This window comes from Ceratina calcarata, unplaced genomic scaffold, assembly GCF_001652005.2.
Source record: "Ceratina calcarata isolate Rehan_Ccalc_2016 unplaced genomic scaffold, ASM165200v1 scaffold72.2, whole genome shotgun sequence".
Lineage (NCBI taxonomy): Eukaryota > Metazoa > Arthropoda > Insecta > Hymenoptera > Apidae > Ceratina > Ceratina calcarata.
This window is the reverse complement of record NW_017178472.1, coordinates 1,090,604-1,111,309: the sequence shown is the minus strand read 5'-3', so window position 1 is coordinate 1,111,309 and position 20,706 is coordinate 1,090,604. Positions and strand designations below refer to the sequence as shown.

At 40.5% G+C, this 20,706-nt stretch overlaps 1 protein-coding gene and 1 long non-coding RNA gene across 2 annotated transcripts in view; one reads left to right on the top strand and one right to left on the bottom strand.

The window, feature by feature from the left end:
- The window catches only part of LOC108630272 (homeobox protein aristaless), an 84,665-nt gene that overhangs the window by 56,665 nt on the left and 7,294 nt on the right, over positions 1 to 20,706 (top strand). The window contains exon 3 of the mRNA XM_018033455.2: positions 12,799 to 13,210. Within this exon, the coding sequence (XP_017888944.1) occupies positions 12,799 to 13,210 (412 nt within the window). The remainder of the gene's footprint in view (positions 1 to 12,798; positions 13,211 to 20,706) is intronic.
- Positions 17,508 to 19,695, bottom strand: LOC113464981 (uncharacterized). Its single transcript, XR_003389824.1, has 2 exons — positions 19,661 to 19,695; positions 17,508 to 17,928 (listed from the first exon to the last, which is right to left on the bottom strand). It is a non-coding gene; the product is annotated as an uncharacterized LOC113464981 (long non-coding RNA).

The window sequence follows — 20,706 nt, the reverse complement described above, 5'->3', positions numbered from 1 at the left end:
TGACATCGATTTGCGCCAGGCTGCCTTAAAAGCTTGTTAGTTTGCAATTCTTGTTTCCCTGAATAGATTTAAACGCTCGTTACTTTATTTCCAATCCCAAGTCATTGAACGAGTTGAAGAAGGAAAATGTCACTTTTTGTGAGAATACCATCAAGAGAAAATTTAGTCACTTTCAAGTTCTTGTTTTTACAACTTTATTAAACATCTTAACAATGATCTGTAACAATGAAATCTAAACTTATTAAACATTTTAAATAAAATTTGTAATAGTACGAAGTTATTTAATCATTTAGGGTAAATTATTGAAACATAATATTCTATCGGAATTATATTTGCTACGCTTAAACAATTATTTCTATCTCCATGGTGACTGATTCGGTCCGGGGATGTAGAATTCGTTGACCACCCATCGGGGTATTGGATCAGTAGGCTGTCACGATCGGAACGTTCCCCCGAGAGATCCAGGGAATTGACTCGTCGCGCGCAGATTCTTTCTCAAGAAGAAAAAGAAAGCAGAGTAGGGACAGATCGGAGAAGAAAAAAGAGGCGGGACGAGAAACAGTCGGCTTTATGTTAAACGAATTAGACAGCGGAATGCGTCGTCTCGATGAATTGCTCCCGTACGGTTTGAGCGATCGCTTTCCTAGAAGTTAACCGTGGAATGTCGAGATACAGAGAATCCGCGGACCGGATTAAACTTCTTCGCCGCTCTAATTGCTCGCGTGACTATGTTCGATCAGCAATTTCTGTTCCGAGGCGCACTCCCGTTAATGCCTTTGCCGAAGACGTATCGCAACACTCGTCCAACTGCGAGACTCTCTTGACAAGCGGGAATCAGCGTTAATCGCATTCAATGTATCGAATCGTTCAATTAACTACTGCACTCCCACGTATTTACCACGTATTTACTTAGATTTTCGCAATAGCGTACGTACTGGTAGTTCGTGAATCACAATACTTACCTGTTTACTTTCTAAAATTTATACTTCGCTATATTTTTCACACAAATTAGCAATTACAACGTCTCTCTTTTTATAATCAAGTATCTAATAAGTAAATGAACTCACATTAAGCGACAAGAACAACGTTTCAAACTGCCTTGGAGATGTTTCGTAATTTGATATCACACCGTCGAGGAGTTAAGTATCATTTAAAATCGGAGGGGTGGCGAGGCGCGTGGCTCTGATCTCAGATAAACATCTAAAAGAGCACCGATCCTAATTCGAGAGTGTGGATACCTTATTTGTATTTGGTACCTAACGGGCGACATTCCACGTCACCAGATAACATCCGATGATCCCGTCCCGGGAAATAAAGGTGGGACGGAAGCGACGCGACGCCGCTCCACAGGACGCGATGACCGTAAGCATCTAAACTTCACGGACCTCCTTCGTCGAATACTACCGTACCCCTTGGCCACCGAGGAAAGTTGCCATTATTCCCTTAGAGCACGCTGTCCTTTCGTAAAATGCGAGATAACGCAGCCGCGTCGCGTCGGGCCGAGGAGGAATTCTTTCCAGGGAGAGATTAGGAAAGCGAAGAGATCCTCCTAAAGAATACTTTTAAACATCTTTTAAGCCGTAGGCATTAATAGTGTCTACTACTGGAATTTCTCAATTTTCTACGATGTTTTCAAGAGACTGTATGTAACTCGTTATTTTAAAAAGCAACAATTACAACAATAATTGAAATAGAAGAGGTCCAGACTATTTTCATTTACATAGATAAAGGTAAATTAATATAACGAAAGGATTGTCATTAACAATAAGTGGAAGTGATTATTAAAGTGTGTTCAGTTGAATTAAAACTTAGGTAATGACAGTGCAGTGTACAATATCAATTAGGTATATTGTTACAATCTCAGGCATTCTGTATTTAAGACGTGTAACAAGATTATTTACAAAGTTCGAAGTTGCATTCAGAGGACGATCGTCGAATTCCTGGCACGACCTGTGGTGGGTACGAAAAAAAGATTCGAAGCGGCGGCGGCGCGGCGTTTCGACCGCCACTGTGTCGAAGGACGTGCCATGGTATCTCTGTAGTCGAGAGTGGTCCTGAGGACTTGGATTAATCGGGGACAAGGCAAGCACATTACCGCGGCACCAGATAGCAGTAGGATAGCGCCACGAAAACCACCGTGAAACTCCAAGAACCCGACACCCGGGTTCGTTGAAAGCACTACAGTGGGGAGAGAGAGCGCGAGCCTCTCGCGCGGCCAGAGAAAACGAGAGAAGGAGAGACTCTACTAAATTGGTCCCCGAGCCTCCACCGAATCTCTGTGACGGGTTAATCCTCCCGGGTTCCACGAACCAGGAGAGAAAGAAGTTGCCCGCGGGAGAAGATTAAAGAAAAGGAACTGCGCCCGGGAGGAGATTGGAATTGGAATCGGAAACTCTGGCAATACCTGATGAACAGAGAAAGAGAGAGGGAAGAATTTTAGCGAAACGTCCTGGGACCCGATTTCTTCGGATCTAACTGAGGACCACCAGAGGTTTTCTTACTAAAAATGTTTTTCCGATAAAACATGTTCGGCCGAATTTCGTGTTTATGTATAGTTGAACAAATCGATGCATATTCGATGAAAATCGATTCGTACGAATTCAATTGTATACGCCTAAAATATGTATACAATAAATTGATCAAGGCCGTGATGAACCGATGGTATCTGATTCGTTACGCGTGTACGTGTAGCGGAGAACCAAAAGGACTATAAAGGATATCCTGCGTTGTACACTTAACGACGCGACGATTCACGGCTACCCCGACTAATTATTCCGGGACACCGCATAAAATGCGGTGGGGTCATGCAGGCTGTCGCCTCGATGCGCTCGCATGGCTTTCGGAATGCGATTAAAAGGACTCGTGTCGCCGCAAACGATGACAACAGCTACCACGATGATCCTTATCTAGGTACAACGATCACGAAACTCGTTCTCTTCCTGACGGTTAGTCTACCGGGACGCGGTCTTGCTGGATGTTAACGTCAACTAATTATATCGAATCACTTATCAATTGTAATTTGTATTGTGCCAGCGGCTAGTGCATATAATCATTGAAATATTAGTTGAGTTTATGCAACAGATTACTTGAAACAGTCCAGTTACAAATGCAGCACTGAAATAATTAGAATGTACAATTTTTAATACATCTGAAATAATGAAGTTATTTCATCGCTTCGAAATATGCAAAAGTAGTCGATAAATTATTTAGATTGACATCTTAGATTGACGTCTTTGAAGAAAAACATTTCATATGCAGCAACCTGATACAATCTCATAAATAACAGCACAAAATAAATATTCATCTATTTTGCTAATAATATAGGTACAATATTTGCTAATATTGTGGATACAATATTTGCTAATATTGTGGATACAATATTTGCTAATATTGTGGATACAATATTAGGAAACCAGATTAGGTATGCATCCAGCCAATTGCGTGAGTCATTTCGATTCTGGTTCTCGGATTAGCATTGCTTAACTTTATTAACAAGGATGTGACGAGAAAACGACGTGGAAACAGAGGGAAGGCTCGACTACGTGGTTAAGGCGCGAAGGGAACGGCTCGTAAAAGAATGTCAAGGTGCCGGCTCGCCAGCTGCCAAGCCACGGCGGCGGCGCGCGGCTCGAAACTTGCAACTTTGCTCGGTTGCGCGAGTGCGCGCGCTTAATGCGCTTTAATTGTGACCCTCTCCGCTAAGAATTGCGCGCAGCCGTGCACCGCAGTTTCTCCTTCCATCATCGGATTTATCATCGTGAAACGAGGAAAGGCTTGCACAGATGAAACTGCAGGCGATACTCGCGCGATTGTGACATCGAGTTAAGATAAGCGCGGTTACGGAAATTGAATAATAATTGCAGACCCGGGGTCATCCTACCATTACGTTCGAGGGAAATGGAAGAACGTCTAATAATGCTCACGCGTTTCTTCTCTTTGCCCTATCTGTCGATCTTCTCGAGTAATTAGCATTCCATATTGCGTAAAACGTAAAAAGAATGACCATTGACGACTATGCAAATCTATTTCTTAGTGAATAAGAAATTTAACTTCTACATCTATGTCATCAAATGACTATTAAGCGCTGTATTAAAAATACGCGATTTATAGTCTAATTTAAACATAATGAATATAATCGTTTTACAGCTGAACACATTCTCCATTTTATTGAAATGTGTATTAAAATTTATTTTAACAATATTATTCGCGACTGAAATAATGGGAAATCTCGATTCCTACATACAATGCGCGGTTAGTCTTCGCGGTGGTGATCGATGGCTAGATAAAAGGCATCACGGAGGTAGACGAGAGTAATCGTCCCTTAACCGTCGCACATAAATCAAACGACTTTATTCGACGGTGAAAAGAAACGACGTATCCCGATGTATACGACATAACGATGCGTAAGTGGATTTGGAAAACCGGTAGAAAACCTGATTATCGCTTTCTCTATCCCTCCTTATACTCCAGCTCTCTCACTCTCCGCGCCTTTAATGAAGTGGCTGGTTCTGTGGTTGTTCGATAATTTATGGCCCCGTATTAATTACGGAAATATCGGGTACGAAAGAGGATTGATTTTACCTTGCCGAACGATCGAAAAGTATCACAATATTGGCAAACGAGTGGTCACTTTTAAACCGCATTCACGTCGATGTTCGCAACAATAGCAGGATTAATATTTTTCTTAGAAATTCTCATTCATAAGTAATGGAAATGTAGAACGTGCGTAATGCAATAATTTCTATTTACAATTTGCTAATTGAACTAAGTTTTTATAGAAATAACACTTAAGAACTACTTGTAACAGCATGCTAATTGTAAATGTAAAATCCGCTGACTGTCACTAATTAAAATTAAATTAATAAGATGTAAAAACCGAGAGATCTGCACTTCATAACTTCTACATAACTTCGGTTTTAAACGTGTAAAAATGAATTCTCTCATCGCCACGAATAAATTAGGAATTTCGACACTTTAAGTGAATCCATTTGAATAATTCACGTCGGTTGTTAACACTATTCACGTTCGCTTGCGAGGTTTTCAATTTCCTTTTTCCGCCACTATTCACGCGAGAAATCGAGTTTAATGGCCTTTCGCGATCGCAAAACGGGCGGCATCGAACTTACAAGGTGAAATTTCGCGCGTCCGGGCCGCTTCCAAAAAGCTGCCTCATTTCTTGATTACACCGTCGGGTATACGTTCGACAATTATGCAAAGCAGCTTATTCCTTTTATTCGCAGCCCGGTACATCGTCCCGCAACGCTGTTATTATTCTCTCTTTCCCTCGGTAGAACAAAGCAAAAAGATCAATCGGCGAAGAACACATTTCCGCCACTCCCCGGAATTGTAATACTTGCTCCGCGTCTTGTTTTAACGCGGGAACAAATGTGAATGCCGCACAACCTTTTTATTTAATCATTTATCGCTCAATGCGAGTACGTGAATTAGTAAGAAAATTTCTGTTAAAAATCATATCTGTAAAACCTTTTAGCGTTTCTACATAGACTTTCGAGTGTCATACTTATTATTAGATCAACCAATAGGATTAAAACTGACAATTGAGTTTTTTTTGTTGCGACTCGCAATACGATGTATAAGACGACATAATTCAGTTGGGACGTCGATAAACCGGACGGTTTCCGGTGGAGAAAAATGTTGGAAACGAGAAACTTGGCTCAGGGCTTTTTTTGCGTTGCGCAACACACTGCCGCGCCGGCTAATGCGATTAAAAACCCATTACGATTACGTTCAATTATTTACAAGAACGATAAAAAACGTAATTACCCGGCATTAATCAACAAGCCCGAGGCCCGCTTCTTTGTAGCCTCACCTTCATACGTACATACATACGTGCACATGTTACACCTACATACATATATGTACGTATAGTTATCTATCTACACTGTGTACGTGATGCGCCGTTTCTTTACTTGCGCACCACCAACTGGCCGTCAACACCATCACCGATGCAGATAATTACCTTAATTCGCAAATACTACGAAATGTTTACTTTGTGGAAAATAACTCGATGCGAATCGCGAACGAGGCCGAAGATAATGCCGAATGATAAACGAGACAGATAACTTTAGTATACGAATTAGGAGCTATGAATCTAATCTAATAAACGACATAATACGTACATAGTTGGTATAATTTTATATTTTTTTACTCTTTAATTTCTGGTCGACGACAACAACTGATTTCAATCCTGATCAAACAGTTTATGACATAATATATTAGAAGTCGGAATATATACTTTAATTACCAATGTATATTCTATTATGCTTCGAGCAATGATTAGCAATCTTACTTTGCTAAGTACCGGTTTTGCATTTTATAGTAAGTCCACGACGGCGATACGACGTAAGCATCAGATTCTACTAAACTTTTTCAAAGTAATTTTCCACGCACATAGATGAACAACCGCAACAACGGTGTAATTTAGTAATTAATGGTGACATTGGGGATAATTAACTGGCGTGGATAATTGCAATTGTAGTTAAGCCCCTCTGTCCGTTGAATATGATCGCGGTGAGAGAGAGAGAAAAAAACCGACGAATGCACCGTTGCACGGTTCTTCACCGGAGAACGCCTCCTTTAGTCACCGTCATCGCGTCATCGTCATCAACGTCTCTCGCCTTGTTCTATTCTCGGAACGAATTGTTCGATACACGCGACGTTGCACACGATAAGTGTTTTACGTGGCTATCTACGTGCTCGAAAAATATGCTTTTGACAATACGGTAGAGATAACAGCGATCCACCTGACATAGCCCAACAAACTTATGGTCCTAGTCACAAATACATGTGTCCCCTCACTGCTTACATTGTCTGCAGCAACTAGACACCTTTATGAATCATATTCCAAAGTTTGTTTACGGAAAATGCATGTAAAAACCATTGATGCCATATTGAGAATAGTATGTAGCAATTATGAAACTGATTTATCTGAAATAATCTATATTCTTTTACATTATGAGTCTACTATGCCAGCGTAACATGCCAGATATGTGTATTTAGGATCCACGTGACTGAAGAAAAATAGTATGGCTGAAGTAGAGGAATATTTGTCATTCACATTTACGATGTGTAATCTTCTACCTATCCATGATTGGATTAATTAAACGATACTTACAGAGTAACTTACCACTTGATCTTTGGTTCTCTAGCAGTTGATCAATCGCTCGAGTCACGGTATTTAATTACCAGACTGAAGATAACGACTCGTTGCTATTTTTCATAAAATGACGTCTCATAGAAAAGATTCAATACGATTCTTAGCGTTGCATAAATTACTTGACAGTCATTTGTCTTTTACAATTAATTTCCATAAAACGATGTTTTCATTCTTAGCAAAAGGTTACAATTATAAAATTTGCAATTCGTAGAGGAAAAAATTGCTATTTAATTAAGTGCGAAACTAGATGAACGATGGTTCTGAAAGTATAATGACGCCAACAATAGGATAGTTCGAACGTAATTCGCATCTCGTAATCTTTGGAAGGGTTCAGCGAACCGATCGCAGTAATAATAGGAAGTGAGTGCCGCGTTATCGGCGGTTCATGACAGGGCGAGTAAGTACGCGTAGCCCGCGTATTTAGATGCAGATTAGGATGCGTGCAATTACGCTCTCCGTAAATTGCGCATCGTTCCCCGAGCATGATTTATCTTTCGCGTACGCCGCGCGCGCCTTTCACGATCGGCATAATGATGTCAGACTGGCAGATTACTATCAACGGGCAGAAACGCTATTGGCACTAGCTAGGCTATGTGTTCTCATATTTAACAGAAAATGCAATTTTCATGATTACAGGCTTAGTGAGATCATTTTTCAATCATTGTCAAAAACTGTACAAATAATGATTAAGCTAGGAAATTCTTGTACGAAATCTGCAAGTATTTACTAATACAGCATACATTTAATATAATCCGAATACGTAATAGATTGCGATCTATAATTAGCATCGGCACACGTTGGCTAAAAATCATTTTCCTTCCCGTTCCAAAGTTCGTGTACGAGAATTTCAATGTTGAACGCAATTTGCAACAAAATGAGCGACGGTCAGACATCGAGGGCATCGCAAGCATCGATCAGACAAAAGTATCGCCCGCGGCCGTTTGCACGCGTTCAACGATCACTCTAAGAGAAATCATTAACATCTTCGGTTTCGAGATAAATACTCGCAGGTCGTACCGCGGACGTCGCAGGGAGCAGAACGGATAAGCCACTGCTGGGCTTTTCGATTTTTGCCTCGCCGGTTCTGTCAGTGATGAGGTCTCTTCGATTCATCGGATGATCGATGATCTACCAATTTCCCTGACGTCAACAAATCATCTCAACGTGCTATCTCTCAATCGCGAATTGATTTCGCTGAACGTCAATCGTTAATACAGTTTGCTCGGAGTAATTTACAAATTACTGCCTGTCTGGTAATTTAGAATCCGAAGCTCGTCGAAACGAGCTGCAAGTCATCATCATATAATCGTGATTGAACTTTGAGAATTACGTTTCACTGGCATTGCCTCGTGAAATAGAATTTTCAGTTTATTGTAAAAAATTATGTATGATATTACGAGAACGTACGTATTTAATTATGCTGAGTATAATCTGGAATTAGTTCAGAGAGATTATCCAATGCCGTCACTAAGGACACGATGTCGGAATAAGAATTATTTTTTACAATCACGAATCTTGATCATCCGCCTCGCCTTCTATCGCCACGCTTCCTTTTTTAATTCCACTACGCGGACGTTTTCATCATTGCAATTAATCGAAGACGTTTCACGCGTAGCTAATTAATTCAACGGGCGTTACCCGCGTCCGGAAGGTAAATAGTAAATACGTACAAAAGGGCGTTATCTGGTAGCGTTATCACCGGTATCGCGTGAGCAGCCAGAAGCCACAAAAGGATCACGGCCGATGTAATTCGTAATTGCTGGTTATTATCGTGCCGAGAGACTGAACACGTTGAGCGCTCGCCGGTTCTTGTCACAGGATGCATTGATGCGTCTATTAAGAGAATTTGCAAGTATGATTCGATGCAAGGAGGAGTTTCAGATATGTAACGCCGACGCCTCTCGATTTCGTGATTCGTACGCATCAACGCACCTTAGGAAATTACTACCACCGTCCTACAAGCTTCTTTTTATACCCTTTACCTTTCCATCCGATTACGGTACCTAGTGTTACCATTAAAAGCTTTTTAGGCGAAGTGACTTGTACTAGCTGTTACGTAAAGTCGTTCGGAAATTTATAAATAATTGTTATATCATTTATACTGGTTAGCGTTCTTTTCCGTCCGCTGCTGCAATACTGACATAATTAAAAGATTGATGACTTTCCGCCAGTTGAGTCTAAACGTCTCGAATCTCGTTCTTCATCTGTACGATATAAACATAAGATATTCAACTAGGAGGAGATTATTGTATGTAATACAAATTGAAACTCGGTTTTTCTCTTCGCAGCAGAAAAAGCTTACATTAGTTCTAAATCAGTTACTATAAATACTTAAGAGACATTAAGGATAATGAAATGCTAGTAGGAGATATTCAAATGTGTATCAACTGGAAAATGTTAACGACGTGCAATCATCTGACATGTTAATTGATTTTATACGTATAAAAAGAGACCCGCGTCGTTAACATGTACACGTACGAATACATACAGGTATCTCACAATGTTGTACACAAGTTCCTGCGAGATGAAAAAAGGAAATGGCTTAGAAAATTCTCGGTGAACCCGATGCTTACAGTAAAATCATCGTTCCAATCCACTCTTTCTTATTACATGCTCGCCCGTTATAACGCGTCCACGAGATAGAAACGCACGCGGCCTCAATGAGTCGGCTAATTAGTTTATTACGCCGCGCTAATTTGTATGACCATAAATCGCGATCGCAGGTATTACATGGAATGCGTAATGCACAAGATACGTTTGCGTGTCGTGGATTCGTATGTATGGTAGTACAGTATGTACAACGTAGCTCTAGGTAGCCTGCAAATGTGATAGAAATGACTGGCAAATTTTCAAGCCGCTTGTTCTCTCTCGCACCCTCGTTCTCCTCCCTGTTTCCTTCTCTCTCTCTCTCTCACTCTGACTCTCTCTCTCTCTTGTGGTAATCACTCCATCTAAACCGTCTAATCGAGCGTGACGCATCTAATCGAGTATTCGCGGTACTGTTGCACCTTGGAGAGTGACCGCTCGGGAAGAAATAAATTAATATCGTACGTTTTCCAATACCCGGCGATGAAATAATCAATGACGAGTCAATTAATGCCAATCAATTAATAGCGATGTACACGATTTTATATTTCCGTATGTTCGAATCTTCTCACTGTAAAAGCTGTTATCTTTAAAAAGTAATCACTATCAGCGATGAATTAATTAATGCACAAATCCGGGAACGAGTGTGTAACGTTAATTTGTGGTCTGACAACCTTTTCTACTTGAAGAATAAATTAGATTGTATTAAGATAAGATAAATTAGAATTAGATTGTATTTTTAAATTCTGAAACTTAATCAACCTGTGTAGAAATATTATGTACCAATGATTTCTCTAATTTTTTGACGTATGCTTCAAAGTCTTTAGGATTTGAAAAATGTTTAAGAAACAAATTCAATTGTTAGTCTCCAAAAAAGGTAAGCTTAGATCGAGTTGCACGAATCTTCGAGTGTTGGCTGTAGTATACCGACCGCGGAGAACAGTCGCTTCCTTCTGCCGTGAAATTACAGTGTTTACGCGAATTAGATTTCGGTTTCGGTAATTTTCAGTTAATAACGAAGCGAGCTGGCCAACGAACGAACGAACGAGCATTAAGCGTGGCTCCGAGCCCATTAATGCTATTATAATGTAAAAGGCTACCTACACTGCGTTCCTCTCTCGCTTTCTTACTCTCTCTTTCCCTCCCTGCCTGTAACACGAACCCGCGATGCTGCACGCATTCGATATTTATGGCAAAAGCCAACAAAAATGAGAAGAAACCCATCGCCACACCGTAACGCGGCTTAGATCTCTCGCTTATCGTTCGCATTACGCGCTCAGGCTACCTACATTATAAACTCATTTCCGATAAATCGGGCCTGACTAAAAACAGCTGCACGAACCGCTTCTCGTCTCTCTTCTTTCCTTTTACCGCATTCCTTATTTTCGATCCGAATGAATTGCCGAAAACCAATTCGAATGTTTCGAAAATTCGTACAGCAGCGGTAAAATGACAATGTTTCTTGCAAGCAAATGTTGATTTAAGTATCCACTCGTTCCAAGTAGATTAACTGATTTTCTGACAAACTCTTTATCCTTAAAGAAAACTTAAATGGAAAAATTGTATGTCGATAAAAGATAAACGCTGCATGTACTTTATAAAAATATGCAGAATATAAAAATCAGAATATATATTGCAATATTTAAATACTAAAAGAAGTTTCTGTATAGAATGCATCTTTTTAACTAGTATAATAAATGTTTTATTTTGCATCAAAATCCGCACTCTTGTTATCAACAGTTCAACAGGACTAGAGACGAATTATTAGAGTCACAAAAGAAAAGATCACGACTTGTTCCGAAGTACAAATCGTAAATCGTGAATGGGAATTATCAGTAGCAGGCTTGTAAGCACGAGGCTGGATCCTTCGTTCGGTACCTGTACCTATGTCCGAGGTATCGATCGCGCGTGAAAATGATTCTGGTCGTTACAAGCAAATCGAACGGCTGTTACATGATCGCTCACAGCCGTCGAACGTGCCGAAGTGTGGGCTTGTAGGGATCATTAATGCGGCAAGGTCGGTGAAAGGAATGATAGCTCTGTCCTCTTCCTCCTCCTCCTTTCTCTCTCTCTCCATTTTTCTCTTTCTCTCTCTTTTTCTCTCTGTTTCCGTCTCTCTGGGTGTTTAATACAATCCCGTTCAAAAATAATCGCCCGCAAATCCTGAATAATCAGAAAGTCTAATGTCTAAGATCTTTTAATTATGCGAGTACAGTCAAATGCCTGTACTCGCATAATTAAAAGATCTTAGACATTAAACAAATAGTCTCAAAGTCTTAGACTCTAAACAAATACAATTTTATTAAATACTTAGTTTCTAGTAACAGATCTTAAGATTCTTGAAACGAATGTTAAAACGTTAATACATACACATGTTTAGTGGCTGACATTGAGACTAAGTGAACGGTTAAGATTTTCATATCTCTCATCGATGCATGTTATCAAATGTAATAACGATAAAAACGAATCAAGAATATCTCAAGAAAGAAAGAACAGATGTGGTTTAATAAAACCACTAGAACTTCCGTACTAGTTTTAGATTGTACTCTGATAATTTGACATTTTAATTACTCGACAAGCAGCTGCGACTCGATCTTCTTAAGCTGGTTCTATTAAAGTACAAAACATTGAAGGAGAAAATATGTATAGAATTACAGTATACAGATATCACTCTCGTATGTGAATCATATGTACATATGTATCTTCAAATAACTACATAATAATTAAAAATATTTTCTTTCCTACATATAACTGGTGTAAAATCATAATTTAATTTTGTAAACTATAGTAATGTATGTTAAACTAAAATTTTGGAAATTCTTAATACACACATTCGCTTTACTTCAGAACTTTAATAAAATCACGTTAACTATGAATATTTATTATTGTCTATTATCCATTGCGACTTTTCGTAACTAATAAGATTTTATTATCAAACTATAGGAATAATCTCTGACATTTACAATCGAGTAAAAACCTTCCAGTACAACGAGTGGCTGGATAATTGGCGAATAAAGTCATCTTTTTGATTATAGATCATTTAACGCGCGGAGGAGGCGGAGGTGGAGGAGGAGGAGGAAGCGAAGAGCAGGGTGTCCCGCAGACGAGTCCTGCGAGCAGCACGAGTAGCTCGAGCCAGGTAAATCCGGTGAACGTACAACAACAGGCTCATCAACCACAATCGCTTTCGACGACGACGATAACACCTACAACGACGACAGCAATAGTCCAGTCGAATCAAATGGGAATCAGTACGGAAGATGTGAGGGCCGAGGACGAGGGCAACCACCCTAGAGCAGCGCCTACCAGCCCTGAAAGCGAAACCGAGGTCGACGACTTCACACCGAAAAGGAAGCAGCGAAGATATAGGACCACGTTCACCAGCTTCCAGTTGGAGGAACTCGAGAAAGCTTTCTCGAGGACTCATTATCCCGACGTGTTCACCAGGTACGTACTACGTACTTGCTATGCGCTAAGTCGTTTCGGCAAATCTTTCTCCTGGATGTACTGTGTACATATTAAATTCAAACAATTTCCGCTCGTACACGAACTACAAATGACTAACCAATGCGTTGAACGCGTTGTCAGCTGAAAAATTATAAAATGTAAAAAAGAAAATAGGCTTGTATTAAAAATCGGCTGATCTCGACATTTGCATGTAATTAGTGAACTCAAGCTGTGAGTAGCAGTCAATGGAAGTAACAAATTATTTGAAGTAAAGTATTACACTTGCTATGCTGGCATTTCATATGTGTATCAACCTAATAATACATAAAACTAAAATCGTGAAGCGATCCTTCCATCCCTGAAATTCGTTTCTTAATGGATTCTACAGTCTGAACGAATTTACGATCGGAGGTACAGGTAGACCTTGGGCGCAGTCATAAACCAAACTTGAATATCTCAACGACGTCGTCGGCCAACCGAAATAACTTATTGTTAACGAAATTATCGGTCTCTTTTGCGAAAAATCCTTTTATTCCAAGTGATCACGCAAGGAAACTAACTTCAGATATGAGATATTTTTCCAAGAACCCTATCGTCGGCGATGTAATTCTTTTCTTATAATTTTCCTTTTACGCAGTACGCGTTTTCTTCGAAAGCATCACGTAGAAAAAGTAATTTGAGAAACGCAACGTAGGTAGTTGATTCTTACAACCAGGCATGATCGACGAGCTTCTCGATGGAATCTCGCGAAGCTCGGGAAAATCTATCGATTCGGGGAAAACGACAAGCGGGGCATCGATCATCGCATTTCTCTCCGCACTCGTACGTATTCGTGGTCATGCAAATTCTCTTACCTGGCGCGGCGTCTAAACGATGATTTCACGTTATTAACTTCCCATTGGGGGTATCCAGTTGCGTAGAAGAGTAACGTGCCGGCAACAGGGTATAGCGCAATCTATCTGACTGGGCTTTTTCTCCCGTCTCGTTCTTTTTTCCCCCCGTAACCGCTTCTTTCGTAGCCGATGGAACACCCGGTAGGTAACTAATAGCGGTGTAATCGCTCGTAATAGGTCCGGTCCTCCGGCTACGGTATAGGTTCTCGTAATTAACCAACGTAGAAACGATATACAACAGTAAATCGGGTATAGCTTAGCTACTTGTTCGATGTATACCAACAGATAGAGCGAAACGCGTAATACAGTTATTGTGAAATTTTAGCTGAAAATATTTCGCCTCACGAAGTGATAATGCTTTGCCGATTCGACGAATCTCTTCTATTACATTTTGAATCCTTCATACTAATTCATATTTATTTCACTGAATAAATTGCTTGTACTCGAAAAAACATACTCGAGTTTGGTTGGCACTACATCGTGCATTTAGCAAAATTTATACAAAATAATAAAAAATTTTGGTGATCTGGAGAATTTGCAGTGAAAACGATTAGCGTAATAGAAGATGAATGTCTAGCAGGATACTCGGAACAAAAACTTCGAGAAATATCTTATTACAGTTACCGTAGAGGTGGACGAGATCCTGCTCGAGTCTTATCGAAAAATTCCGAGCCGGGACTCGTGTTTCGAGATAAAAGCCTAATGTATTTACGTGGCGTCCCATCGTGTCGACGTAAAATCCGTGTCCCGCTGCTCCAATCTAGCTCACTTCTAATTTCTACGGATATGTCTTTAATATCAGTAGCGAAGGCTAATTTTGCAATTTCCGAAGCTTCTCAAAATAGATCGCACCCTCCGATAAAGAAATTGATCGTTTTTTAGTGAGGCCAATTTCGCTGTTGCTACCGGCAATCTATCGCATCCTAATCGCGGATCATTTCCTCTTCGCGTCAGCTCGTTCGATATCTCCTTGTTCTTGTTTGATAGAAATTAATCCCTTCTTCCCTCTCTCTAATAATTTCTTATCCGTCCTCTCTCTCTAATTCTCTCCCTTCAGTGTTGGAGTATTAATTTCACACTAATTGGATTTTATGGTCGCTTAGGTTTATTGACTAGCTTCACCGAAGAGGAGTTGGAAGCAGGTAAGCTCTGCTCGTGATCGTGTTGCATATTCATTAACCGCTTCTACGGAGAAGAGCGTGCGATCGGTTCTATCGGAAACCAACTGCATGGCTCCGCCAATTTCTTAAGAAAAACCAAACGCGCATACGCAAAGAATTTGTTCGGATGAACGAGGTCGAGAAGACTTGTGAACGCGATCCAATATCCTGATACAACGAGGACGTTGTAGGCCTTAAAACGCGCAGCCACTTACTTTTACGAGCTCTTAAGATCTAATTTAGATTAGAATCGTGTGGTCCCAGCTACCGTACCACCGTTCGGCCAAATTCTTCTACCAAATAGTGAACAGCTTTCAACACAGGTTCCTACTATTTCTTTTCCGTTCCTCTCCTTCGTTTGTTGTTGTCGTTAAAAATTCTGTACTTCTACTTAACGAATATATTTTGTCCGAAGGATAACGAATCAGACGATATGCAATGATAATTTAGTTCCAAATTGATTCGGGAAAAAATACTATGTGATAGTCAGACTTTTCTTTTATTGTTTCATGAACTTTAGAGAAAGATTGTAGAACGAGTCTCGGTTATAAAAATTGTTCACTCCAAACGCGAACGGTGCGGTCCACCTGTTTCAAAGGGCAGAGAAACACGGTTCCCGGTAAATCATTCCGCAGTACATCCGTAGTGGGGCGGCGGCCGGTGGTGAGTTTAATAAGGATGATTGTTTCCAGTGATCCGTGGAACAGAACCAGTTCCACGGAGCCTATGGTTCCCCCGGCTGCTTCTCGAATCTCTGTCCTTCTCCACGTTCCTATACCTGGCCTCAACTACCCGTACCCCGACTTGTAACTTCTTCTGTCATTAATCGACCGACGCGACGAGTCATGCTCTCGATTAGAAACGCGAGCCGCGCCGCCGCCGCTCCACGGTCTTTCTTCCCGATCCGTTATGTATAGGTACCCGATTCCGTTCCCGTAGCCAAACGAGATTAGTGCCACGGCGATCGCTAATTAGAACGACGACACGCTCTCTAATTTTCGCTCCTTCGTCGTTAATTTCGTTACACGAGTAGTAAAGACGCTACAATCTCTGTTAAGCTTCTTTTTCCTTCCGTTTTTAAAGAAAGATTCTCATAATGGCAATGACAAGCGCGGGTGAAAGATTTCAAGAAAACATTAAGAGAGCCAATCGATTTCAGAGAAAACCTTCATTTGTACTTTTTTTCACTGAACTTTCTAACCGAACCCTAACCAATCATCCTTCGCACGGTTTCGCATCAAACGATTCGAACGAGAGAGGATCGATCGACGACAGTGTGGCCAATCGGTAATTGGCCCGTTCACGGACCGCGACCGTCCGATTGCGCGCGTTAAACCGTCTGTATTACACGCGTGCATACGAGTTTCGTACGCATCTACCGGATTTTGCTTTTCTCCTTTCATTTTACTTGCAATCGGAACCGCAGCCGTATTTGCCAGATGCGAACGATCGGAAATCTCATCGTTTTCTCTTCTCTTTACCTTATTCAACATCAGACGGAGTATCGTTCTCCGTTTCCGTTACGTATTACGATTACGGCGAATTAATTTCCTGTACAGCACCATCGATAGAGAGAGAAAAGTATTAACCGCGCTCGTGATACCGTCGAAATCGTCCGTAATACCGTGTCATTCCACCAGTAATTGCCGTTTCGAGCGAAACATTCTAGCGTCGGGTCGAGACGTATGATTTATACCGAGGATTAATGGCGAATTCCAAGGGTTGTTCGTTGACCAACCTGATCGTTAGAACGGAGATGGATTGCATCGCATTATGCACGGATATTACCTCGTCGCTACCAAGCTTTTCTATCGTCTTCACTCGTCATAGATCTGCCGCGCGCAGTGCACACCACGTGTATACTATGCATATGTACATATGTATACACGTTATTGTAAATCCTTCTTTCGCCGCTCCGTGTATAAAATCACTGACTGCTATTATACTTATACACTATGATAGGTACATGTCTCACTTGAAAACGTTCGAAATCATCGCTTGATTGATATCCGGTTGCAATAAAACGACGGATAGACAAAGCAGAGGATAGTCAGGACAACGTAATATGGGAAATAATTGCGTAGCGTATGCTGAATAAACGCGAATAAGGAAATGATAACTTTTTCGTGACTCTCGACATGAAACAAAATTACGATCTCAATTTAGTCATTGTGAATAAATAATCGTTTTTTAATATACCTAATTCTCTTAATATGTATAAGGAATCGACGTAAAAGATAAAAGTATAAATAGAATCCTTTAATGTAAAAGGAAACTACAGAACGATAATCGAGAATAGTTTTTTAAGCAGAAATTTCTTAGTTAGGGATTGATCGTAGTACAATTTCCAAGAACCTCGATCAGGAACGGCGACAATCCCGAGCATGTTAAACAATAACAATTACGGTTGCGCCACAAGGGACAATCACGAACTCGGCTCGGCGACCGGCTGATTCGCCCTCCGAGGTTAATTAGATAATGTAATTGTCCGGCAATTACACGAATTACTCGCGCGCCGAGTCTCCCTTGACTGCATCGCGCACGCCATTCTCCTTCTCGTTCTCTCTTTCTCCTGGTTCTTTTCTCGTCGATCGCTCATGCCACCTGTCATTTTCCATCGCCGTTCGAAACGTGTGGGATTTATGCAAACACGCTGGTTACTATGCTGTGAAAAATTCATGCACACGTGTTACTCCCGACGGTGGAAGGAAAAAAGCGACTTAATTAAAGCGATCGAGTCTCGTTAGAACGTGAGACTGATTATAATATGAATATAATTACTTTTTATTCCTCGTGTCACGAAACGCGAGATCTATCGCATAATTTTCCAACGACACATCGCGCCGTCGCGGTATTTATTCTTCTTAGAAAAATATATGCGGTCTTAATTGGCCGAGACGAGAAACGTAATGAGATCGGACGAGCGATATCCAAAGTAGCCAAATACACATTGACAACGACTGTTATTAACTATTAAAGTTAAATGTCGCGAGACATTATGTACCTACACGCAGAATCCTTCTTGTTATCAACATATTTAAGTTGCGATTTAATCCGGTCGAAAGGAAATAGAGTGATCGCAAAAGAGTTTTTAATCTACTTAGCAACCGCTTTGATAGTCGATTGCGAAACTCTTAGTTCCGCTGTTACGTCTCGCCGGGTTTCCGAAGCTAATTTCAAATCGCGATCACTCGCTTGACTATCGCAACGACCAATCGTATCGCAGCGGGCACTTTACTTCCTCTCTTATTACGTGTGCTCGTTCACACGATTGCGATGATTATTAACGCTTGTTGTAATAGACTCAGAGGAAACGAGCGTTTTTGCGAATCATTTAATAAATACATTTAACGATTACTGATAGTGCAAAATCAAGTAAACAGTTTTGATACATGTATTGTAACGATCATTAATTGTGTTAATGAATGATACGTCTCTAAATTGTTGGAAAACTGAAATAGCATTGTATATAAAATAAACATTTTTTAACTGATAATTATGTACAAAATCTACATTAACTTCATTAGATAACAATTAAAGGTAAACTTAAGATTATATAATGATCGAAGCAAAATTTCTCTGTAATTATTTTCGTAATGAAATCATAATTTCTCGTCTGTGTAACATATTACCTGCTTCGCGTCGGTCGAATTCGTGAAACCAAGATGCACGAGTGTAAGTAATCCCAAGCAGCTTCCCGAGAGTAAAACTCGCAACTAGCACATTTCCCATGACAAGGACAGCAAAGAGAAGGGGAAGATATTCACGTAATATGTAATAACAACAACGATACGCGAATCGAGGGTAACCGAGTCAGTCGGGAGTGAACGGCGGGTGTAATTAGGGACGGCCGTCTAACCGCGAAATTTCGTGATCTTATTAAATCCAGAAGGACGGTCGTGAGTGTGCCGAGGGAAAAAGGGAAAGGCTAAATTATTATTGCTCCCAGGCCAAGGTGCTCGCTCGTTCGCGTTCGCTCTCGAGAGACCCGATCTCCCGAGAAAAAGACACCGCGAGACGAGATTTTACATTAGAAATGTTCGCAGATAAAATCCTGTGAAATAACCAGTTCTCTGTTGACGATTAATATAAAACTGATCGAACGTGTCCCATTCAAGACTAGGCCGAAATGATATACGAGTATATTACGCTTGGTTTGACATAAATTTAATTATAGACTCGGCTTATCTCGCGAATTCGACAACGATCACGTTCCTAATTCCTGACTGATTTTATAATTATTTTAATTAAATTTCTTCTTTATCTATTCGCTAGACTTGACACGATTGATGTCGTGTAAAATTTTTGTTCTAGCACCATATCGTTTCAAGTTACTTGATTATGCAAATTACAATGCCCAGTAATTATACATACATACATACATAGAACATACATACATGTATAGAAAAGGACAGACTTCTTCCTAGCATATCTGTAACACGCAAAAATACGATATTCAGTATGGAAAATATTGCTGCATATATCATATATCTTTTATGGTAAACTAAAGTCGGCAGTGATAAAAATGGTTGACAGCGTATTTCAAAGTGATCGGAATTGGAGAAGTGAGTCCTTGACCATAATTACCAGACATATACATAACAAAAGTTTCCAGTAAAATTCGTTTAAAGAAATTTAACTTGTTCGCTCCTCTGTAAATTCGAGCGAGGCGGGGTTCGTGCGAGTACTTATTGTTAGCTGCTTGCTGGAATCGTGTCTAAATGATGAGATTGAAGCCGAATCGGAGGGCAGCTTCTGTGCGCGGATGTAATCACCGAAATTCCGCTTCGCGATTTCGTGGAACATCTGGGCAATTTGCGTGCGAGATGAGAAAAAGGCCCTGCGGGCCCGTCTACCGAACCTTTTTTTCGGCCCGCAAAATCCTTAGAAATTGTGAAACGAGGATAGCTTCCGGAGTTCAATCCTTGCTCGCAAGACCGTGATGTACTATGCGCGCTGCTTCGATTTTTACCTCGTCGATGATCATGTAATAGAAGTTCAAGGAGGCGGGGGTAAAAACCGAACGAAGAGCAAAAACATTGTTCGTAGAAAAAAAGGGAAGAAGAGAGGATATTCGTTCCACAGAGGAACTTGAATTGGAATTTCGTTACGAAAGCCGCTTACGACTTCACAATCGCGACTAATAATGATTTAATTTATTATAAATAACGATATGCGAGATGCCTTATGCACCATCGCTCAATGTGTATACATATAAAGAGATATAATCTGCTCAACCAGCGTAGAGCAATTATGAAAATGTTACACTGCTTTATACGCAGTGTATATGCTAATTTATGCTGGCAATTGAATTGAGAACCGCGAATGTCGGAAGACTGTAATGCGATTAATTAAATATTTTGCAGACGTTTTAATTAACTTGATAAACGTACGATTAGTTTTATTCTCTTCGTACTTTTATCGCAATCGCTCACTCCATGTA